At 38.7% G+C, this 23,335-nt stretch overlaps 1 protein-coding gene across 1 annotated transcript; it reads right to left on the reverse strand.

Moving 5' to 3' along the window:
• Positions 1 to 6,694: 6,694 nt before the first annotated feature.
• On the reverse strand, positions 6,695 to 17,030 carry LOC135478296 (inositol polyphosphate 1-phosphatase-like). Its single transcript, XM_064758571.1, has 5 exons — positions 16,821 to 17,030; positions 16,057 to 16,174; positions 14,174 to 14,320; positions 12,475 to 12,649; positions 6,695 to 11,247 (listed from the first exon to the last, which is right to left on the reverse strand). The coding sequence occupies exons 1-5, from the start codon at positions 17,028 to 17,030 to the stop codon at positions 10,737 to 10,739; spliced, it is 1,161 nt and encodes a 386-aa protein (XP_064614641.1). The 3' UTR covers positions 6,695 to 10,736.
• Positions 17,031 to 23,335: the final 6,305 nt, after the last annotated feature.

A 23,335-nucleotide genomic window follows, 5' to 3' on the forward strand; every position in this document is an offset into this window, starting at 1 on the left:
TTGTACACGTTGGTTGTTGTGGACAATTTGGGTGCCGCTGAACATCCATATTCCATGTTTGTACATGTTGGTTGTTGTGAACAATTTGGGTGCCGCAGAACATCACAACAGTTGGATGTTGTGGACAATTTGGGTGTGGCTGAATGTTCATGTTCCATGTTTGTACACGGTGGTTGTTGTGGACAATTTGGGTGACGCTGAACATCCATATTCCATGTTTGTACATGTTGGATGTTGTGAACAATTTGGGTGCCGCAGAACATCCATATTCCATGTTGTACACGTTGGATGTTGTGGACAATTTGGGTGACGCTGAATATTCATGTTCCATGTTTGTATACGTTGGATTTTATGAACAATCTGGGTGCCCCTGAGCATCCATATTCCATGTTTATACACGTTGGTTGTTGTGGATAATTTGGGTGCCGCAGAACATCACAACAGTTGGATGTTGTGGACAATTTGGGTGTGGCTGAATATTCATGTTCCATGTTTGTTCACGTTGGATGTTGTGGACAATTAGGGTGACGCTGAACATCCATATTCAATGTTTGTACACGTTGGATGTTGTGGACACTTTGGGTGCCGCTGAACATCCATATTCCATGTTTGTACACGTTGGATTTTGTGGACAATTTGGGTGCCGCTGAGCATCCATATTCAATGTTTGTACATGCTGGATGCTGTGGACAATTTGGGTGACGCTGAATATTCATGTTCCATGTTTGTATACGTTGGATTTTATGAACAATCTGGGTGCCCCTGAGCATCCATATTCCATGTTTATACACGTTGGTTGTTGTGGATAATTTGGGTGCCGCAGAACATCACAACAGTTGGATGTTGTGGACAATTTGGGTGTGGCTGAATATTCATGTTCCATGTTTGTACACGTTGGATGTTGTGGACAATTTGGGTGACGCTGATTATTCATCTTCCATGTTTGTACACGTTGGATGTTGTGGACACTTTGGGTGCCGCTGAACATCCATATTCCATGTTTGTACACGTTGGATTTTGTGGACAATTTGGGTGCCGCTGAGCATCCATATTTAATGTTTGTACATGCTGGATGCTGTGGACAGTTTGGGTGACGCTGAATCATGCAAACTGTAGACATGCAGACTACATTGATGGAAGACAAGTGGTCTTCAGTTACGAACGTTGGACTATGTAAACGACCATACCAGTGTGGAAGACCGCTTAATATCACACAGGCCCCACGATCAATGAAAGCGGTGAAATACACACATTTTGGCCCGTATATTAAGGTGATGAAACCAACACCACTCGACAAGCTATACCGACAGGTTTCCCTACTTGAAACCAAGAAGAACTCGGCCTAATCTGGATTCGAGACCGTGGTCTCATTGATCACGGGCTGTTGATTCGGGGGAAGGTTTTTCATCAACCTACGAAACCTGTCGGTTTACCCCGGGCTCTGCCTGGATTCCTTCCACCACAATGCTGACCGTCGATGGGGAAACTATTCTTGAGTACAGAGTGAAAACACCAGTGAAATTTATTAATTTATTTGATTGGTGTTTTACGCCGTACTCAAGTATATTTCACTTAGACGACTTGGACTCACCACCAATGAAATAAATTAAATTAATTAAACAATGCATGCTGAGCCCTTCTTGGATGTAAAATTCAAACACTTTGAGACCCCAATCATCTTGCTAATTACGCCAAGTAAAGCCTCATTAAAGTCTGATTCTCATGGAACCGGCGGTCAGCACTGCCGGTCTCCGGCGGCTGTATGAGAGCATGGCCACCCGTGATAACTTATCGCCAGCGGTCCACCGCCAGTCGGCACCGTGACCGCCGGTATTCAATATCATGAGATCACTGGACGTCTCCCCGAATTTAACTGCCAGCCATAGCCGGTCATCCGTCGGGTTAATGAGAACACATGTGTGACGCACACATTCTCGTTTAGGCTTATAGCACTTATAATCATGTCGCAAAACCGGTGTTGCCAGATTATGAGGACCAATCACTTAACAATAACGACGATTAACGTCACACGATTTGCTAGTTACGCCAATATTTCCGTATAATCGTAAGAGCCCTTAGGCACATCACTAAAGTCTTTGTGCAGAACTATTTAATCAGCAGTCGTCAATAAAACTGTTTCAGCTGTTTGATAGAATCATGTTGTGCATACTTTAGATTAAGAGAATGCATGTGTATTAAGCATTATTAGAAACAAAGGATTGCCGGTGTCTAAAGAAACGCCTACTATCAAGCTCTTCAATGTCTGTCCAGTCAATAGACTTGTATTATTTTCATTCAACTGGTCAAATTCGACAAGTCGATGGGATAAATCACATTGTGTGAAACCTTAACAGAATTGACTGTTTTCCCATTTTGTGCATTGACGTAGAATTGGTAGGAAGGCCACAAAAGAGCTCGACGGTATGAGACATTTGAAAGCAGAACTTCATGCAAAAAGCTATATGCATAAAGAACTGAAATCCTGAATTGATAATTTAACGTATTTAGTATGCTCACAGAGCATCAGCGATGGAACATACCCCTTGAACCAATGTGCTTTACATGCATGTAAAACTTCGGGTCAATAAATGGGGCACTTTTAGGCAAACTATCTCTAACAATTTGTTTAACATTGATTCTTGTGTACACAATATACTAAGTCGAAAATTCGTGCTATTGTATTCTACGTGTGTGCTCAATACCTGCAGTACTTTTTAAGATACCACCCCTAACATTTTGTTTAATGTTGTTATCTCTATTATTGGACACTCATGCCGACGCTCATGGTACGACATCAGCTACGCCTTTACTTCCTATCAAGCTAATAACAGAAGGTCCATGTATGTTATACAGTCACTTTCCACATCATTTCAGTCCAGTTAAATTCTTGTACCAAGAAGATCCGAATTGTATCTTTTCCTTTCTGGGTTTTTCTCAAGCTGCCTCGGCATCATACTGCCGACACTAGAAGTACTGGTAATAGTCTCAAAAGCCTGAAAATCGCCTATTCACAAGGTGTCATGTCGACAGGGCATACCATTCCTCCTGAAGTCCAGCCTAATTTACAAACCTGAGTATGTTACTAATGGACACTGTTTCAAAAGCCTGAAAATCACTCCATGTCAATGTCGAACCCACACATAAGTATATTTGTTGAAGACACCGTTTCATAAACCTAAAAGTCACCCCATTCACAGTGTGTAAGGGCGAGAGGGCATCCCAGCACTCTCAATGTCCAACCCAAACCCAAGTAAATCTGTAGAAGACACCATTTCAAAAACCTGAAAATCATCCCACTCAACACAAAAATGAATTTATTGTATCTAACCACAACATTACATTTTTTTCCCCACAATACTTTAAAAGTTTAAAAATAAAAAATTACATAGTTTACAATTGAGAATAAAAGATTATTCAAACTGCAATTTCCTGCAAGAAATTGTCAGGGCTAGACAAATAAAGTAGATGATGGTAACACACAGTAAACAAATAGTGGTAAAAACGCCAGCCACAAACTAACAAACATATGACTATATGCCCTAACTTTCCTGTGCATACTGAATATACCTGTATATATAAGTTTCACTTTTTTTTCTGCAACAGTGCTATTAGTGATACAAACTGTGCAGTGTCATATGAGCAGTATTTAGAGACACAAACTGGCTGTGTCACCTAGCAAAGGTCAGATACTGATATAAAAAAAATCTTTCTAAAATCAATATAATGTTGCATAACGTTACACAAATCATGTCCACATCTGAACACTGTATTGTACAAGCTGTCACAAGTAAGTGGTTAACAACATCCGTGTTAACATAAAGCTGAACAAGGTTACATAACCAGTTGTACATCTGGAGTTGAGAGGTAAGAGAAGACAAAAACTAGCTGAACAACTGAAAATGGACTAGGCTGAATGGTTGAAACAAACTAGTTGTACATCTGAACAATGCACAGTACAGGGCACCATAAACTAGCTGTACAGGGTAAGACCAAATAGCTGTACATCTGAACAATGTACTGTACAGGGCAACATAAACTAGCTGTACAGGGTGAGTCCAGCCAGCTGTACATCAGAACAATGTACTGTACAGGGCAACATGAATTAGCTGTACAGGGTGAAACGAACTAGTTGTACATCTGAACAATGTACTGTACAGGGCAACATAAACTAGCTATACAGGGTGAGTCCAGCCAGCTGTACATCTCAACAATGTGCTGTACAGGGCAACATGAATTAGCTGTACAGGGTGATACCAACTAGTTGTACATCTGAACAATGTACTGTAAAGGGCAACATAAACTGGCTGTACAAGGTAAGACCAAGTAGCTGTACATCTGAACAATGCACCATACAGGGCAACATAAACTAGCTTTACAGGGCGAGATCAACTAGCTGTACATCTGAACAATGTACTGTAAAGGGCAACATAAACTAGCTGTACAGGGTGAGTCCAGCCAGCTGTACATCTGAACAATGTACTGTAAAGGGCAATATTAACTAGCTGTACAAGGTAAGACCAAGTAGCTGTACATCTGAACAATGCACCATACAGGGCAACATAAACTAGCTGTACAGGGTGAGACCAAGTAGCTGTACATCAGAACAATGTACTGTAAAGGGCAACATAAACTAGCTGTACAGGGTGAGACCAAGTAGCTGTACATCTGAACAATGCACTGTACAGGGCAACATAAACTAGCTGTACAGGGTGAGACCAACTAGCTGTGCATCAGAACAATGTACTGTACAGGGCAACATAAACTAGCTGTACAGGGTGAGACCAAGTAGCTGTACATCTGAACAATGTACTGTAAAGGGCAATATAAACTGGCTGTACAAGATAAGACCAAGTAGTTGTACATCTGAACAATGCACCGTACAGGGCAACATAAACTAGCTGTACAGGGTGAGACCAAGTAGCTGTACATCTGAACAATGCACTGTACAGGGCAACATAAACTAGCTGAACAGGGTGAGACCAAGTAGCTGTATATCTGAACAATGCATTGTACAGGGCAAAATACCCTACCTGTACAGAGTGAGACCAACTAGCTGTACATCTGAACAGTGCACTGTACAAAGCAACATAAACTAGCTGTACAGGGTGAGACAAACTACCTGTACATCTGAACATTGCATTGTATAGGGCAAAATTAACTAGCTGTACTTCTGAACAATGCACTGTACAGGATGATACAAATTAGCTGTATATCTTAACAATTTACAGTAAAAGGTGACACAAACATGGTGTATGGGGTGCTGCAAATTAGCGTTAGTTTCTGTACAATTCACCATAAATGGTCATAAATTAGCTTGCAAGCAAACACTGGGCTGTTCAGTGTGATGCAAATCATTAGTTGTATATCTGAACACTTGGCGGTGACGCAAATACTCTTTACATTTGTACAAGTATAAGATTGTATAAGATAACAAAAACTAGCAGTACACTGTACTTCTGAAAACATATATGATAACTTTTTTTACACAAAAGTCACATAGACTAATATGAAGAAACATATTATTGTAACAAGAAAAAGAAGCATAAAACTGTATCCTTTTCTGCTAAAAAAACATCATAAGTTTATTACAATTAGAACAAATAAGTACACACTGTATCAAGGAAATGTTTGAGCAGAAATTTACAATAATATAGCTGTGGCAAACTTTGCCATATAATGCATATGTACTGTACTTTTAAAAATTTTCATAAATAAATATTATGATTTCCTGAATAAACATGCACTAATACCTATAAAAGGTAACTTGGTTGAACACTTTGAATGCCAAAGTAAATTCAAGAGCAAATAACAAACCCTGGAATAAATTCACCTTAAATACAACGACATACATTCAATGTGAAATACCTGATGAGATTACAATGAGCAAATACAAACCGGCAACAAAAATATCACTTGAATAGTAAATATATTGTGTAGCATGAGACTTCAGATTGTCTTTTACATTAGACATGTATATTATTGGGAGCATCAACATTGTTAAAGTCAGAGAGTTTAACGATGCCCTCCTCACTAATAATGGTATCAACATGATGTATAGATGAAGCAGGGAAAAGGCTGTTGGTCTGTCCTCAAGTTAAAACAGAGAAGAAACCCTGCAGAACAGAGAAAATACCCTTACTTTCAAATTCTATCAATTCAAGGTGTACATCTATGTTTGATATTGTCGCAGTCTATTATCTGAATTATGTAATCAGGAGGCCAAGGTTCAAACCTAAGTCTGGTCACACCAAAGACTTAGTACTAGTTTCTGCCTCGCTAGGTGTTCATCAGTGACAGGTTAGAGCAAAAAAACATGACTGGTTGGCCCGATGCCAGTCAATGCGACTGGATGGGATCTCATGTCTGGTGTTTTCGGCATGATGCTTCAGTGGCGGCAGCACTGTTACTGCGGCAGCAGTGTTATAGCGGTATGGACTCGCCCTGCTACAAAAAGGTACAGTATATGCACACACACCTAATGACTCCTTGTCGTCATATAACTGAAAAATTGGTTGACGCAAAACCCCCATACATATATACATACATACAAACACACACACACGCATACATACATACGTACATACATACATACATACGTACAGACGTACATACGTACAGACGTACATACATACATACATACAGACGTACAGACGTACATACACAATGTTGGAAAAAATTTGACGTTTTTGGATTGGAACTCCAGGCTACTATACTTAAAGCATGGGCTTGAAAAAATGCCCGAAACCACATAAGACAAAAACAACTGTAATATCATGCATGTGTACTATTATCCTGATTAATAATGGATACACCATGCTAACTAACATGCAAATATTGTCAATTCTTGCTAAGCATTACTGCTAATATTGTTAAAAAAAAATACTGCATGAAATACTTTGTTCAGCTGCAGGCATTTATGTCATGCCCTACAGACTCTCCCTAATAACTGTCACTAGATAGTGGTGTATGTGCAAAACTATTATGCAGTGTTGAAATATGTGGTATGATAAATACAACCCAAACTTTATTGTTCCGATACTATGCATAAATTTACATGTGAAATCTAATTTAACAATCTGATAACATCCCCTCGATGTACAGTTGGACATCAAAACTGCATCACACTCTAAAAGACATAAATTTGGCTACAATTTTAAAATAAAATGCAACCAGGTTCTTTTATAATCCAATTGTTCTAGATGAAACCATATTTAGCAAATATAAACTCCATATTAATATAGTATGCAAGAAAAATAGCGATGTAACTTGAGTGGTACATAATGGCCAAGTTCACCATATGATTGGATTTTTTTGTTAAAATCAAATATTGCAATGATTGTAAAATCCTGAGGTTTTGTAACAACAATTTGCAACAGTAAATCATGCCCAAACATCAACATACATGTTAGCTTTATCTCAGCTTTCATCAACAGTCTATCTCACAAAACCATTAGACAACAGACAAATCGTCACTGTTTAAATGCCATGTAGTAACACAATAACGTTGAATTTTAAACATCCTCACCTCAACAACATTCAAATCTGTTGAAAATTATCCTCAGATAATACATGCAGTTAAAGAGAAAATGAACTTGACAAATTGGCTCATTAACAATACAGGGGAAAAACCCAGGTGCAGAAGTACAAAATCAGCTTTTACTACTCAAATATAAACAGCAGAATTAACTTGCTACATCAGTTATGTGTATCACCAGGAATAAAAATGTATTGCTTGATAAATATTAGGTCCAACATCAATAGAACAAACAATATGAGCTCTTCTCAGGCAAAACATATATGTTTTAAAAAGTAATAGCACAAAAAAAAAGGAACAAAAAAGCTTTTTTTTCTCTTTTCCTCCGACAAATTACACAAGTGTTGATAACATGTCTATCTGCTTAACATGACTGCTTATTGCAACAAAGGCACCATGAACATTAAGAGCGAGGGAATCTACAATTCCCTGTCCAAGGCTGGGTTTGAACCCACAACTTGCGTCCTAAAAAGCAAATTATTTGCGTACAAAATAAATGAACCTCACCTATTCAGCTTTCACATACATGTACATGTATAAAATTCCCACTGATGAAGACTCAGTTATTGCACAACTTGTTTACAAAAAGTTAAAAACAAATAATAACTGTGAGTGAATAGTGACACCTCTGTGACGCAACACAGCTGTTTGAATCATGCATTATCTGGCCCCTGCCACCAGATGGCACCTCCACCAATACAGTGTGATGGGCAGGTAGAATCAAACAAAGCAGCAAAATGGGGTAAGATACATGTGTCAGGACATTACAATACTGGTCACTATGGAAACACTGCAGTCCAAAATAAAGTCATCTCAATCCTGAGCATATTATTCGACAATCATGGTCATTTTTAATGTATTGTCAGCATTTTGCTGATGGATAAATTAGGTTTCCTTACTGCCCTTAACCCAAACTCCCTTTCGAAAAACAAACTGTTGTCATGTTTCATGAAAATATGACCAGTGTCTATGCATTTTGTACCTTATCACAAAAGGCATCATCTAAAACAGGCCATTTACAATTAAGGAAAAAAAGAAACTCTTGACAAGTACTTGGTCTTCTGGAAAACGTATATGCAACTAAATAAATGATGTTTTTTCCGGCATTTGTGTGTCAAGTCTGGAAACAATTTTACAGAAAAATGTCATACCAGGTTTTGGATGAAGTTTGTACACAGGATGGCTCTGGGCTAAGGACCATGCATTGTGTGTCAGTATGGAAACAATTTTACAGAAAAATGTCATACCAGGTTTTGGATGAAGTTTTGTACACAGGATGGCTCTGGGCTAAGGACCATGCATTGTGTGTCAGAATGGAAACAATTTTACAGAAAAATGTCATACAAGGTTTTGGATGAAGTTTTGTACACAGGATGGCTCCGGGCTAAGGACCATGCATTGTGTGTCAGTATGGAAACAATTTTACAGAAAAATGTCATACCAGGTTTTGGATGAAGTTTTGTACACAGGATGGCTCTGGGCTAAGGACCATGCATTGTGTGTCAGTATGGAAACAATTTTACAGAAAAATGTCATACCAGGTTTTGGATGAAGTTTTGTACACAGGATGGCTCTGGGCTAAGGACCATGCATTGTGTGTCAGTATGGAAACAATTTTACAGAAAAATGTCATACCAGGTTTTGGATGAAGTTTTGTACACAGGATGGCTCTGGGCTAAGGACCATGCATTGTGTGTCAGTATGGAAACAATTTTACAGAAAAATGTCATACAAGGTTTTGGATGAAGTTTTGTACACAGGATGGCTCTGGGCTAAGGACCATGCATTGTGTGTTAGTATGGAAACAATTTTACAGAAAAATGTCATACAAGGTTTTGGATGAAGTTTTGTACACAGGATGGCTCTGGGCTAAGGACCATGCATTGTATGTCAGTATGGAAACAATTTTACAGAAAAATGTCATGCCAGGTTTTGGATGAAGTTTTGTACACAGGATGGCTCCGGGCTAAGGACCGTGCATTGTGTGTCAGTATGGAAACAATTTTACAGAAAAATGTCATACCAGGTTTTGGATGAAGTTTTGTACACAGGATGGCTCTGGGCTAAGGACCGTGCATTGTGTGTCAGTATGGAAACAATTTTACAGAAAAATGTCATACCAGGTTTTGGATGAAGTTTTGTACACAGGATGGCTCTGGGCTAAGGACCATGCATTGTGTGTCAGTATTGAAACAATTTTACAGAAAAATGTCATATCAGGTTTTGGATGAAGTTTTGTACACAGGATGGCTCCGGGCTAAGGACCATGCATTGTGTGTCAGTATGGAAACAATTTTACAGAAAAATATCATACCAGGTTTTGGATGAGGTTTGCATACAGGATGGCTCTGGGCTAAGGACCATGCATTGTGTGTCAGTATTGAAACAATTTTACAGAAAAATGTCATATCAGGTTTTGGATGACATTTTGTACACAGGTTGGCTCTGGGCTAAGGACCATGCAGCCTGTTTGGTATTAGTGGAGATCAGGTTTGAAATTCGATGCAGAATTTTTCACGATTTTTCATCAAATGGCAGGTATACCAGCAACGTATTTTCCCTTTGCCTATAGGGCTGGAATTATGACATTTCTTTGCTTTCAAAATGCATTTTTAGGGTAACCTAACCCAGCTATGGAAAATGCCCTAAAGTGTCAACCTGGGACTTGGAAAGTGTATCCCAGGATTCACTGCATTCATTGTGACTGTTACTGAGCATCAGGGGTGGTTTCTTTGTGCAAGCTTTGTACTGTGAACGAGGCAAAATTTTGTCCAAAAATGTATATTTAGAAGCTAATAATGGTCATAAAATATTACTTTTGGAGCTGAAATCTTTTCGCACTAGAATATCATGCTACCTTCCAAACAAAGTTCAATACATCCATCCCAGGATATAGTATGGATACTATAGCACAGACCTGTCTAACAGCAACAGAACTTCCACAATCAGGAAAAATGAGTAGCCTCGTCACTGACAAAATGTTTTGTCATTCACAGTAATATCTAAGGGGTTCATTAGAAGTTGATCACTATTTCAGGTCCAAGACGAGGGTCCACTTGCACTAGGCCCTCTCCATGTAATATGCAACTGACTGCCATGTCAACTAGCACTTCAGACATTATGTGGCCAAGGCAACTTCTTGCAAGTGGGCCCTGTGCTAAAAAAAAAAAAAAACCCCAAACTTCCTACCATAGTTCAGAGATCAGAGAGCTGACAATTTCTCTAATAATTTCAACAAGAAAGTCTTCTCTGAGTACACTATGATGCCTCCTTCATTACACCACATCTTTGCTCCCTGAGCGTTGACCTTGTCGGGTGTGGCATACCTGACCTGAAGCTCACACAGGTCGGATTCAGTCAGCTGCCCTGCCTTTTCCTTGAACAACTGTGTGGCCTTCGAGTATCGGACCACGCCCCCTCCCCGTGACTTCATGATAGCATGTGGCCCGCACACGTCCCATTTGTAAGTTGTGCTCTTGCTGATAACGTAAGCATCTACAAGGCCTAGCACCGTGACTAGTATCTTGTACCCAGCCCCTGAGGCATATGTGACCTGTGACACGGCCTTAAGGGCACCCTCCACCTGGGGGTCCTCACTCGAGCTCAACATGACAATGCCCCTGGGTACAGTGGACTGCACCTCCACGGGCTGGCTTAACGAGTTTACTTGTAAGTTTCCGATGGACACACCCCACTCACTCCGCCCTGCCCATCTGTGAACAGATAGAGGATGTAATCCACAATCAGCTGTTGTGTCATATTTGCATATTTATTTACTTACTTAACTGCTGTTTAACCACATTCTCAAGAATTCATTTCACTTATATGATGGCAGTTGGATTTATAGAGGTGAAACTGAAATGTCCAGAATAAACCACCAACCACTGGCAATAAGCGATCATTGATAATCAGTGTAACACCAGATGCACCAATAAATGTGGTACTTACTCTCAGACAGCACTGGTTAAACATTTCAAAATCTGTCATGTTTACTGTCTTTAGAGACCAGAAAAATGTTTCCAGTATATTTAGAAACTGCATATGTAGTATTTATTTCTTAATTTATTTGATTGGTGTTTTATGCCATAATCAAGAATACTTCGCTTATACCATAGCGGCCAGCTTTATGGTGAGAGGAAACCGGGCACAGCTCGGGAAAAACCCACAACCATCTGCAGGTTGCTGGCAGACCATCCAACGTACGGCCGGAGAGGAAGCCAGCATGAACTGAACTTGAACTCACAGTGACCTCACTGGTGAGAGGCTCCTTGGTCATTACGCTGCGCTGGCGAGCTAACCAACTGAGCCACGGAAGCAAAACATATGTAGTATTCTTTTCGCCAAATCAAAAATCATAAAAAAAGAAAAATATATACTTTAATAGAAATTTGGAAAGTGCAATGCACAACTAATCTAACTGAACTGGGGACAGAATATGACAACTTGTATCCCAGACTGTACTAACATTTCTGGTGATGTATAATGTACATTTTATTAGGAGTACGGGGTAAAATGGCTAAAAACCAAAACCAAAACCACACCAAATGTCAGCAAGATGGTGTAAAAACTATGGCAACAGCTAACCCAAACAAAAACCCTTACCCTGGCCTACTATAGTACTGGCTTGTGAAGTCCAAAACCTGATAATTTGAATAAAAATGCAAACATCCCTAATTTATAATCAAAATGGAGTAAATGTCCAAATCATGTTCATCATTCCCACCAAGTTTCATAAAATTGATGTGAGAACTGTGAGACTAGCAGACCCAAACATAAAACATAACTCAACTGACCCAAACATAAAACGTAACTCAACTGACTCAAACAAAAAAGGCTACACCTACACCGATGCCACTCCCCCCCCCACACACACACACTCGCAATACACAACACTAAAGTGACATGTATAAGGGCTGGCTATTCATTTTGCATAGACTAACCTGTCTGTGTCAGGGTTGTACTTGTGGAAAGGCTGATTGGTCACCCCGATGAGCGGTTGTCCAGTCAGCTGATCATACACACCAATGAGGACCAGGACATTCTGGAGGCCGTGCTCAGTCAGTCCGTCCTCACCTGTCAAACCATTCTCACCACTGATGTACTGAGCAGTGGAGTCTGGTAACAAAAGTTCCATAATTGTACTTCCTTATTATGCATGACCTTTCAGATTACAGGCTCAGTCACCTTGACCTTTGACCTCAGAATGACCTGCATGAAACCAGCAGCAGCTGAATTTGAACAGTAATGTTATTTGTTACCACCTCTTTTCTGCAGCGAGAAGAACACCTTTGACAACAGTCTTTTTGTATATGCATACATGTTTCTTCTCACATGATTCATATTTTGTTTTGCATTTACCCTAACTCATTTCAGTGCAATTTATGCATATTCATAATCTAATTTTGGAGGCAAAACTACATTTGTCAAAGTCAAAGTACAATATAACAGTTCATGTAACGTGCATGTATGGTTCTAGAAGTTTAACATGTAACAGATGTATGGATCTATAATCATAACATGCAACGTGCATGTATGGTTCTAGAAGTTTAACATGTAACAGACGTATGGATCTATAAGTTTAAAATGTAACAGATGTATGGTTCTAGAAGCTTAACGTCTAACAGATGTATGGTTCTAGAAGTTTAACATGTAACAGATGTATGGTTCTAGAAGTTTAACATGTAACAGACGTATGGATCTATCAGTTTAAAATGTAACAGATGTATGGTTCTAGAAGCTTAACGTCTAACAGATGTACGGTTCTAGAAGTTTAACATGTAACAGATGTATGGTTCTATATGTTTAACATGTAACAGATGTATGGTTCTAGAAGTTTAACATGTAACAGATGTATGGTTCTATATGTTTAACATGTAACAGATGTATGGTTCTAGAAGTTTAACATGTAACAGATGTATGGTTCTAGAAGTTTAACATGTAACAGATGTATGGTTCTAGAAGTTTAACATGTAGCAGATGTATGGTTCTAGAAGTTTAACATGTAACAGATGTATGGTTCTAGAAGTTTAACATGTAGCAGATGTATGGTTCTAGAAGTTTAACATGTAACAGATGTATGGTTCTAGAAGTTTAACATGTAACAGATGTATGGTTCTAGAAGTTTAACATGTAGCAGATGTATGGTTCTAGAAGTTTAACATGGAACAGATGTATGGTTCTAGAAGTTTAACATGTAACAGATGTATGGTTCTAGAAGTTTAACGTCTAACAGATGTATGGTTCCAGAAGTTTACCATGTAACAGATGTATGGTTCTAGAAGTTTAATGTGTAACAGACGTATGGTTCTATATGTTTAACATGTAACAGATGTATGGTTCTATATGTTTAACATGTAACAGATGTATGGTTCTAGAAGTTTAACATGTAACAGATGTATGGATCTATAAGTTTAAAATGTAACAGATGTATGGTTCTAGAAGCTTAACGTCTAACAGATGTATGGTTCTAGAAGTTTAACATGTAACAGATGTATGGTTTTAGAAGTTTAATGTGCAACACATGTATGGTTCTATAACATTAACATGTAACAGATGTATGGTTCTAAAAGTTTAACGTGTAGCAGATGTGGGCATGAAGACTGGCTTTGCAAAGTCTTCTGTTTGCTTGCACAGACTGACCTATAGGGTCTATCCACAAGCCCAGCATGTGGACGGGCAGGCAGTGCTGGCCGGTGCGGATGGGTAGCTCAGTAGAGGTGTTGATGTCTGCATGGACTGCCTCTGACAAGAGCTCAGCTGCTTTCCTGTTACCGTCCAAAATCGTCTCTGAAACACATGAACTGCATTTTTTAGACTCAGTACTCAAGTACTTAAGCCTGATGTTTCATGGAACTAAGAAAGTAAATACAGTATGTACACTTTTTACATATACATGTACGTACGACATGTTAGACAAAAATGTATGTGTAATAATTCAATAATTAACTACAAATACCAATTTAAGGGGTAATTTTTGAATTGCACTCTTAACGAAAAATACTGTGGAAGTTTATACATTGTGTATACTGACAGTATATCCACAGTCTGATGATAGCCAGTTTCAAAGCTAATGGAGTTGACAATGAAATACTTGGCATGCAGAGTACAATAATGGCATAGTAAATGCATTTTCATGCAAATTGTAACTGTTTACGCTAGCTTTTAATTCGTTTGCTGGAATATTTATCAAGATTATTTAGATTAGCATTTGGAGATCACGGTGTGAGGATCGTAAGTTAGTGTCAACAGTTTAAAACTACATTAAGATGCATTTACCTCTTGATCATTATTATTACTGAACCTTCAATGATATTATGGTTTATTCATTGATTGGTGTTTTATGCTGTACTCAAGAATATTTCATTTATACGACGGTGGCCAGCATTATGGAGGGAAGAAACCAGGCAGAGCCTGGGGGTAACCCACGACCATTCGCAAGTTGCTAGCAAACCTTCCCACAAACGGCCGGAGAGGAAGACACTATGAGCTGAACTCAAGATATTATGAGTCTTAAACAGCATATATGTGTACCATGTAGAGTACACATGTTCTTTCTCACTGTAACATACACCTATCTCTCTATTTCACCAAACTCCAACTACAGCTGGATGGAAGCAATGCAAGCAAACAAATATACAAAATATTTCACAACTGATTTTGAACATGTTCAAGGGATGCACAATTGACTCTAATTGGCTGATGTGAGAGATAGGCAAGTCCCAGCATAAGCTGAATTTCAGGTATGATGGATTCAATCAAGCGTGACCGAGGCTGCAGGGATTAACTTAGGAAGCACTATCTTCACTGTCAGCCAATCGGCGTCAGAACTGTATACCTTAAAATGCACCCTCAGTCCCCAGAGAAACTACACTTAGGTGGAAATATTAAAAGGAAACCCTGCTACAGAGGAGAGGATTTGAAAAGGATTTACAATGGCTAACAGCAGTTAACCCCCACAGCTGAAGAGCGCTCAAAATCAAATCTTTGGTGGCTTCCATAAAATATGACTGATGTGATAATAGTCCTTCATGTAAGAATGCATCATGCAAACATTGGGTATGTAAATTACACTAGGAACAATGTCAAGGATGTGTGATGCTATGTACTTCTGCGTGATGTCACGCCAGGTGACAAGTGGAAACAACAGAAAATTCTGGTTTCTGTGCGATCCTCCAACCTGTAAAATATCTGTTTTAATATCCTGCAATTTTTGTTTTATTATGGAAAGCAACTTGGACCATTATAATCCTTATCCTTTAACCTTTCTTTTAAGATGCAGAGGTTTTGATACGGATGTAGCTCTTTAAACATTTGGGTAAAGAATCCATGAGAGACATTTTTTATATATTAACATATCTGTTACTTTCTCTAGTTCTGATTAGTCAGTTAAGTTTCATTGATACATGTACATTTGATCACATCAAAAGATGTTGTTGAATAGGCCAGTTCTGTTTATTCAAACATCTGTTGTCTAATGTCGACTTTCAATGACAGAATATCATGTACTAAAAAACTGGACTCACCCAAAAGAGCACATGTCTCTTCACGTGTAGCTTTCACCTCCACCAGAATGGACTCTCCCATAGTGTTTGTAAACTTACTGCTCTCCTCTCCATGGAAATTCCGCTCAATTCCTGGAAACTATTTCAAAACATTTTAGATGTTTTATGCATTAAATCTAACACTGAGTGATTGCAGATCTGGCATCACAATATTTGGGTAAGACTGAATAATCAATAAAATAGATACAATCTCACATAATGATGGAAGCTTGATTTTAATACCAGCTACTGTACATGTATTGTATTACACTGCATACTAATTTTTGATATGGTTGCACAATTTCATGAAACCGATTGTCAGACGACTGATCAAGCAGACAGAGTAATGTATTAGTTTGTTTTTCTTGGTACAATTTCCACAGTCTCACACAGTGATAACTTGGTAACCCTTCAGATATAGTAATACTGTTGAATGATTTTTCGCACCAATGACTAAATCTCACATGATACCAATCAGTTGACCTACAGACAGCAAATATGGTAACATATGAGTACATGTTACAGTTTTTGGTACCATTGCATAGAAAATCTCACATACAAATTACTATTAATGATACATACATTAATAAATAATGTATGGTTATGACAAAGTTAGGTACAGCTGCACAGTCTGACATAAAGACAATTGGTTGACCCTGTAGGTATGGCTTGATAAATAACTGTTGGTGTTGGTGTCTATAAATTCTGACATGATAAAGGATTAAGGACAATGAAAGCACAGGTACCTGTTTACTCAGATCATGCCGCACCACTTCCTGTACCAAAACATCAGCTAGAGTTTTGAAATCGTTGACAAATCTGTCATTCTTCTGCTGTCCTGATTTCTCCTCCACCAAAAGAGAGAGAAGTTCTTCCTCTGCTCGAATGACGCGGGCGATATTAGCCCCTTTCTCTGCTGTGGAGATCAGGGCTTTTGTTAGACTGACTACATCCATCACCAATCTGAAAACAGATAGATTTCATTACTGTTTAAAGTCATACTCAAGTCAGTTTTACAGATGAGAAAGTTGGAGTGACCAGAGTAAACCACTGGCATTTGGCAAGATATGAACAAACTTTCCTACCTGTGATCTAAGGTCCCACGAACAGCACAGCAACGGTATCTACAAATCTCCTGCCCAAGGCCAGACTAGAACTTACACCTTGTCAATCCTTTTGATTGAAAGGCAAGTACCTTAACCACTCTGCCAGGGTCCACCCCAAGTCCCCTACCTGAAAACAGAACAGCAAATTATACCCTTCCTAAAGCTGGCCCCTGTGCATCTAGTCATCATAATGATCACCTTTTCACCATATGGCCGTGTCTCAGGTTCAAGAATGACTGTCCACTGTTCTCTAGTACTACCGTATTTCCTCGACCCTTTCACATTTTCATTTTGATTTTGGAGACAAAACTACATTGGCTGTATTGACCAGTTTCAGGGCTTTACAAAAAGGTATGATTTTATCAGTCAAACAGAATAATGCCCTCAGAATATGTTTGAATGAATACCGTGTAAAGGAGGATATAGAATTGCAGTATGTGCATGCGATATGCATTACCAGTTTGCACACAAATCAACTACACGCTCCATAGCTTGGACCAGAATTATACTAGGTGAGAAAGAAAGGTTCTCCACTAGCTTTACAGGATACATCTCTTGCAGCAAAAAGCTGAATTGAGATGACGACAAACTTTTGGTGTCTTTAAAATAAAAACTCCAAAGCAACTTTCAGCTCCTTCACGGTGGCCAAAGTTTTCAGCATTGTGCCATTATTATGCGACATCATCTGTACAGTGACCATCTTACAAAGCAGTTGCAGCAAGTACTTGGTAAAGCCTTCAGTCAAGAATACACTGAGAGAGATACCAGGATGTCACCAGGATTTACAATACACACAGATGTAATGTACATGTAAAGTTCAGGCAGCGTTGTAAGACAGGTTCAAGGATGGCAATGTCTGTATTTAATCTGTCCTTCTATATTAAAGGAATCATAAAAAGTAACTCTAAAATGAAGATCATCCTTTTGAGGAAAATGAAGAAAGTTATGTCAAAAAACACCCCAAAACTCATATCCTAATTACTCCTTTAATTTTTGCATATATTCCATCAATTGTCGAAAATTTTTGGAATTGATATCAACTATGAAATCACTGCGAACAGAGGGCTAGCTTAGCGCCCCTAATTCGGCTTCTCCCCTAGAGTTGTTTTGACAGCCATAACTATTTACAACGTATTTCACCACTCCAGGCTTCATGTTTTCCAGACTGCCAGCTGGGGCTTGCCGCAATTGGAAAACTGTAATTTAAAGCTGTTTTTATGCTCCACGAAGAAGGCTTAGACATCATAAATTGGTACATGTATATGTTGGGACACTGTTACATCCTACATGGCATACTAAGAAACAAAAGGCAAGCTCTTTCATGTATCATTTACATGTAAGTCGTCCTTTAGATGTAAAACACAAGGTGTCCTCTAGGTCACAGACTTACCTGTATCCAGTAGTCAGACAAACAAGGACTAGAACCTTCTCTTATAAGCGTAATACTAGCTGAAATCAGCCTTTAGTGACAGTAGTCAGACTGAAGGTGGTCCCCATCTACATATGGCGGAATCATTGTCCAGGCTGCACAGCACTATAAAGTGTAAGCCACATGCAGGTGTAATAATGTCAGTGTTCATTCCGCAATGCTGTAGTAAAGTATAAAGCAAGCTACAGGTGTGCATGTATCACTGAACCCAGGTACAGTGACAAGATGCGCTACAAGCATTAAATTGATTTTTTCTTAGGCGTGGTCAGGAATGTGTAAGGCTATATATCATGACCCACAAGACACACAGTACATGTACGTGCTCTAAACATATATACATGTACCCAATGCTCCTTGTATTGATTAATGCAGCCCGATTTTCAAATCCACACTTCTTTCATTTGACAAAAATAAAAATCTGAAGAATTTACCAACAGGTGCTGTGAGCAAATTTTGCTGCAGTTTTCATACATGTAGGCCTACTCTAAAAAAAAAAGAAAACAAAATAAAACCCAGCATATGTGAAACTGATTTTATTTCATGTTTCAGAGGCGAGCCGATACTAATCAAATTTAAAAATTGAATAAAATAAAAATCCACAATTTTATTTTGTCCTGCGGAAACATTTTTACAATTTTCTGAAGAGAATCTCTCATACACTGATGACTTGTCACTTATATTTTTATACCTTCCTCCAACTTTGAAAAAAAAGTTATTTTGCCCATAAAAAATAAATAAATCTGTGTGGCCTAATATAAAACACTGTACTCCATAGACACACTGAATCATGGCCATAATATCACAGACTGTGCAAACTGAAAAGGGTGGGGTAATCCACCAGCGAACTCTAATTAGTTATAACCATGGCAACGGACTATAAGATATGAGCAGATTACCTCCAGCACGTGTAGACTGTACAGGTGCCATGATGGAGCCAAGCATGCAGGTAGATGCTAACCAGTTCTGTGATGGGAACTACAGGTAAGTACTATACTGTACATGCATAACTGACACCAACAGGTGACAAATGTTAATTGCTTTATGCATTGAAATACACCATGTAGATACATGTAGGTAGAACATACGTGTATCAGTGTGTCTGTCTGCATGCAAATGCCGACACAGAGTGGGCAAAAACTGACATTCATCTTGAAAAATATACTTTTGTACTCTATGTACATGGACTTGCTCATTTTTTTTTTCTTCTTTTTTTCTGCTGCTAACACTGCTTTAAATATTGAATCAGTTATGTCACATTGCAGGGCATAACCTATCTATGCTCCAGTGGCTGATGTTTGGACAAGTCAGCACAGTCAACCAAAATAATTTTTTGACAGTATTCTGGCCATACATTGCTATGATGCCTCCTTGCACCAAGGCCTGGCTGGACTGAATGCCAACATATTCACAGTGCTGCCTCACTAAAATGACATGAGACACGACACCCACCGGTCACTTATTTTGACTGCCAAGTGAGGTATATGTACATGCAATACCATGAGTAATGATTTTAGAGCCATTTTTATTATTCTGTTTGATCTTAAATGTCTCAGATGATTTTACTGCTTTTCGATCACATACATGTAAATATGACTTTAACTTGAACAATTGCTGGGACAGTAAACAATTCCCACAAATAACTTTTCAGTTCTTTAGTTTTAGTTTTATACCCTCTTTCGACATTGCAAAAAAAAAATATTTAAATTCATGTGACCTTACATAAGATTCAACTAAAGACTGAATCTTGGATCTATCGCTTATAAAGCAGGCAATACTTGCACGCTGGACCGCCGAGACCAGTGTGATCGCTACAGGACCTTTACATCACGTTATACACTTACATTAGCTTTTCATTATTTGGGATTTGGTAATAGAAGGACGAGAAGCAGGGGGAGATAAGCCTCCTCCTGCAACAGCAGACACTTACATGTACATCAGCTCATTTCACTTGTTAGCACGACATTGTCATTAATGATGTAAATAAGACTGTATAGTTTGCCATTGACATTTGACAGATATTGTCATTAATCATGTAAAGGAGACTCTGTAGAGTTTTCCTCTGACATTTGACAGATATTGTCATTAATGATGTAAACAAGACTCTGTAGGGTTTGCCACTGACATTTGACAACTAGCGGACAAACTTTCCTACACCTGAGGCACACTCACTGTCACAGATTTACAAGCTCAATGTATACATGCCATAATAGCTTCACAGGTGCTGACAGTCACTAATGGGGAACAACGCCATGATACCACAGGAGCCGAGGAGCTACAAGTTTCTCTAAAACCCGCGAACGTAGTACATGTAGTTTTCCCTTACGTCATCTGAACTCTGGTTTGCCTTTTAACATGTGCATCGCTAGGCCCTGTAAGAATTCCAGATCAAAAATTGATTTAGTGAGTCACCAAGCACATCAGGAAAAAATCGCTCTTGTTGCTTAGGTTTGTTTCCATCCCTCTCACTTATTAACTTAGTTTATATCATATGTTTCCTTTAAAATGAAAAATGAAAAACGAAAAATATATATGTTACAATGATGCCAACGGAAAAGTTTGTGCAAATCAAATCCAAATAAGGATGATGTCTGTTGTCCCCAAACAAGTACATCCGTACCAAGATACGTGAACAAAATCAAATTCAGCTGTAGTGTAAGTAGATTATCACCTCTCACTGATGATCATCAGATCAAACCTACCAGTACCCAAAACAGGAGACAGTCTACTTGAGATATCATTCACAAAATTGTAAATTTATTGGGGCTGTGTGACTGGCAAAAAAATCAGACTTCTAAGTAGACAAATCTGTTGGCATAAGACTCTTTTTTCTACATGTACAGAGACATGTATGTAGGGTTGTCATTAAAAAGAAAAACTGATTGTATCTTCCTTAATTGTCATATGAAGGCTCCCTTTCAATTTTTGAAATGTTGCAAACAAAATTATATTGGTAAGCAACACATATTATATAAGCCAAATCCTTTATCTGTGCATTTCTTTAAATAAATAGAATGCTAATTGTTTCAACAGATAAGGTTCTACTCCTAGTCTTTTTCATCAAAAGACCTACTTGTTTCACGTTCCAGCGACCATTCTCAGTCTGTTTTTAAAAGGACACATGAAACTCTATGTTTTTATTTTTAATAAGGACTTTAAGATGTGACCTATTATAAAAAGGTACAAAACAGCTTTTCAGCCTTTTTTTGTGGAGTGTAAAATTGGCTGTAAAAGTAAAGTTTTCCAAAGGCCCCAAATTAAGTAGCATACGGTCACTGGTGATAGCTGTCAAAACTTCCTTGATGAAAGGAGAGCCCATTCCAGGGGCTCTAAGCTGGTCTGGCAATTCCAAAATGTTCATCGGAGATTTCTGAATATTCCTAACTCTTGATGGAAAATACACTCACCATTATAGAGTTATTAAGAAATATTAAATATGCCTCAGAAATGAAAAATATATTCTTTGGGGCACATCTTTTTCTTTTTCCTTGAAACCATATTCTTCATTTTATAGTAGCTTTTCATATATCCATTAAAGAAACTTCACATACAAACAACTTATGACATAACATCATCTGTCTACTACATGTTTTGTGGGCATTTTTGTTCAACCCAGTGTCCAACCATATAATAAACTTCCTTGGCTCAAGGTTTATCAGTCAGACTGGTACGTGTAAACCTAGAAATGTAAATGGCATTACCAAGATGCTATTTGTAGTATATTGTTCAATGTGACTCCCTTGCACAAGTGAACACTTCATGGAATCATGTATTTCCTTAAGATATATCAGTAAGTGAAATACAGCTCTTCTAACTAAAACGTTGAAGATGGAATTAAGATACTGATCATAGATATCTAACTAGATACTGGGACCATGGAAACACTGATGTGAGTCCACTCCTCCCCTCCCACCCCACAAAGCACACCTATTTTTTTTTCCCACATTCCTCTATTTCCTAGCCATTCCTACAGACCATGTGCTAATGAGGATGTTAAAGAATTGCACGCAGTCCGCTGAAACACTTTAGTGTTCCATCAAATCTGTGTAATTTCCATAAAGGGGTACATTGCATGACCCATTTCTGGCAGCCATATTAGAGTACTGCAGCTTCGACTGAGACCTCAGTCTAAGAGTGGCTTATACATACTGATACACGGGGACTGCTGGCCTCCCTTAGCCCGAGAACTATGTGGATCCAATTCAGGTATAATGCTTACAAAGATATTTACGCACATTTTGCCACAATCGCTATTTGCCTTTACATCACCATCATCCTGTAAATTTTAGCTGAAGTCAAAAACAGGCTCATATTTAGCTGGTTGCCATGCGTGGCCATGTTTTTAAAATCTGGGTGAGCGAGGCATGCATGCACAGTCGTGGTTGACCTTTCCATGAAATTGAATGGAACGGATGCTGAAGATAAGCCCCCTTTTTCACTGCAAACTTAATTTGACAGTTCTCACAAACTGTGGGGTCTGATATTCTGTTCCATACCCTTCAGTCAATTGCAAATTCATGCCCCTTCAGCCACATGGCTTCCTGTCTGTCAAAACTGACAGCCAGCTGATCAAAACACAGTGATGTCGTGAAAGGTCCACCACGCATGCGCGGGGAAGAAGAACCCGATTTATTAGGTCACCATGTCACAACTGCGAATTATCTTAGATTTACTGGTCGTACAGGCTACAGGATGTGGAAAAAAAAATTGGCACAGGAGCAGAGAATGT

This window comes from Liolophura sinensis, chromosome 11 (genome assembly GCF_032854445.1).
Source record: "Liolophura sinensis isolate JHLJ2023 chromosome 11, CUHK_Ljap_v2, whole genome shotgun sequence".
Classification (NCBI taxonomy): Eukaryota; Metazoa; Mollusca; class Polyplacophora; order Chitonida; family Chitonidae; genus Liolophura; species Liolophura sinensis.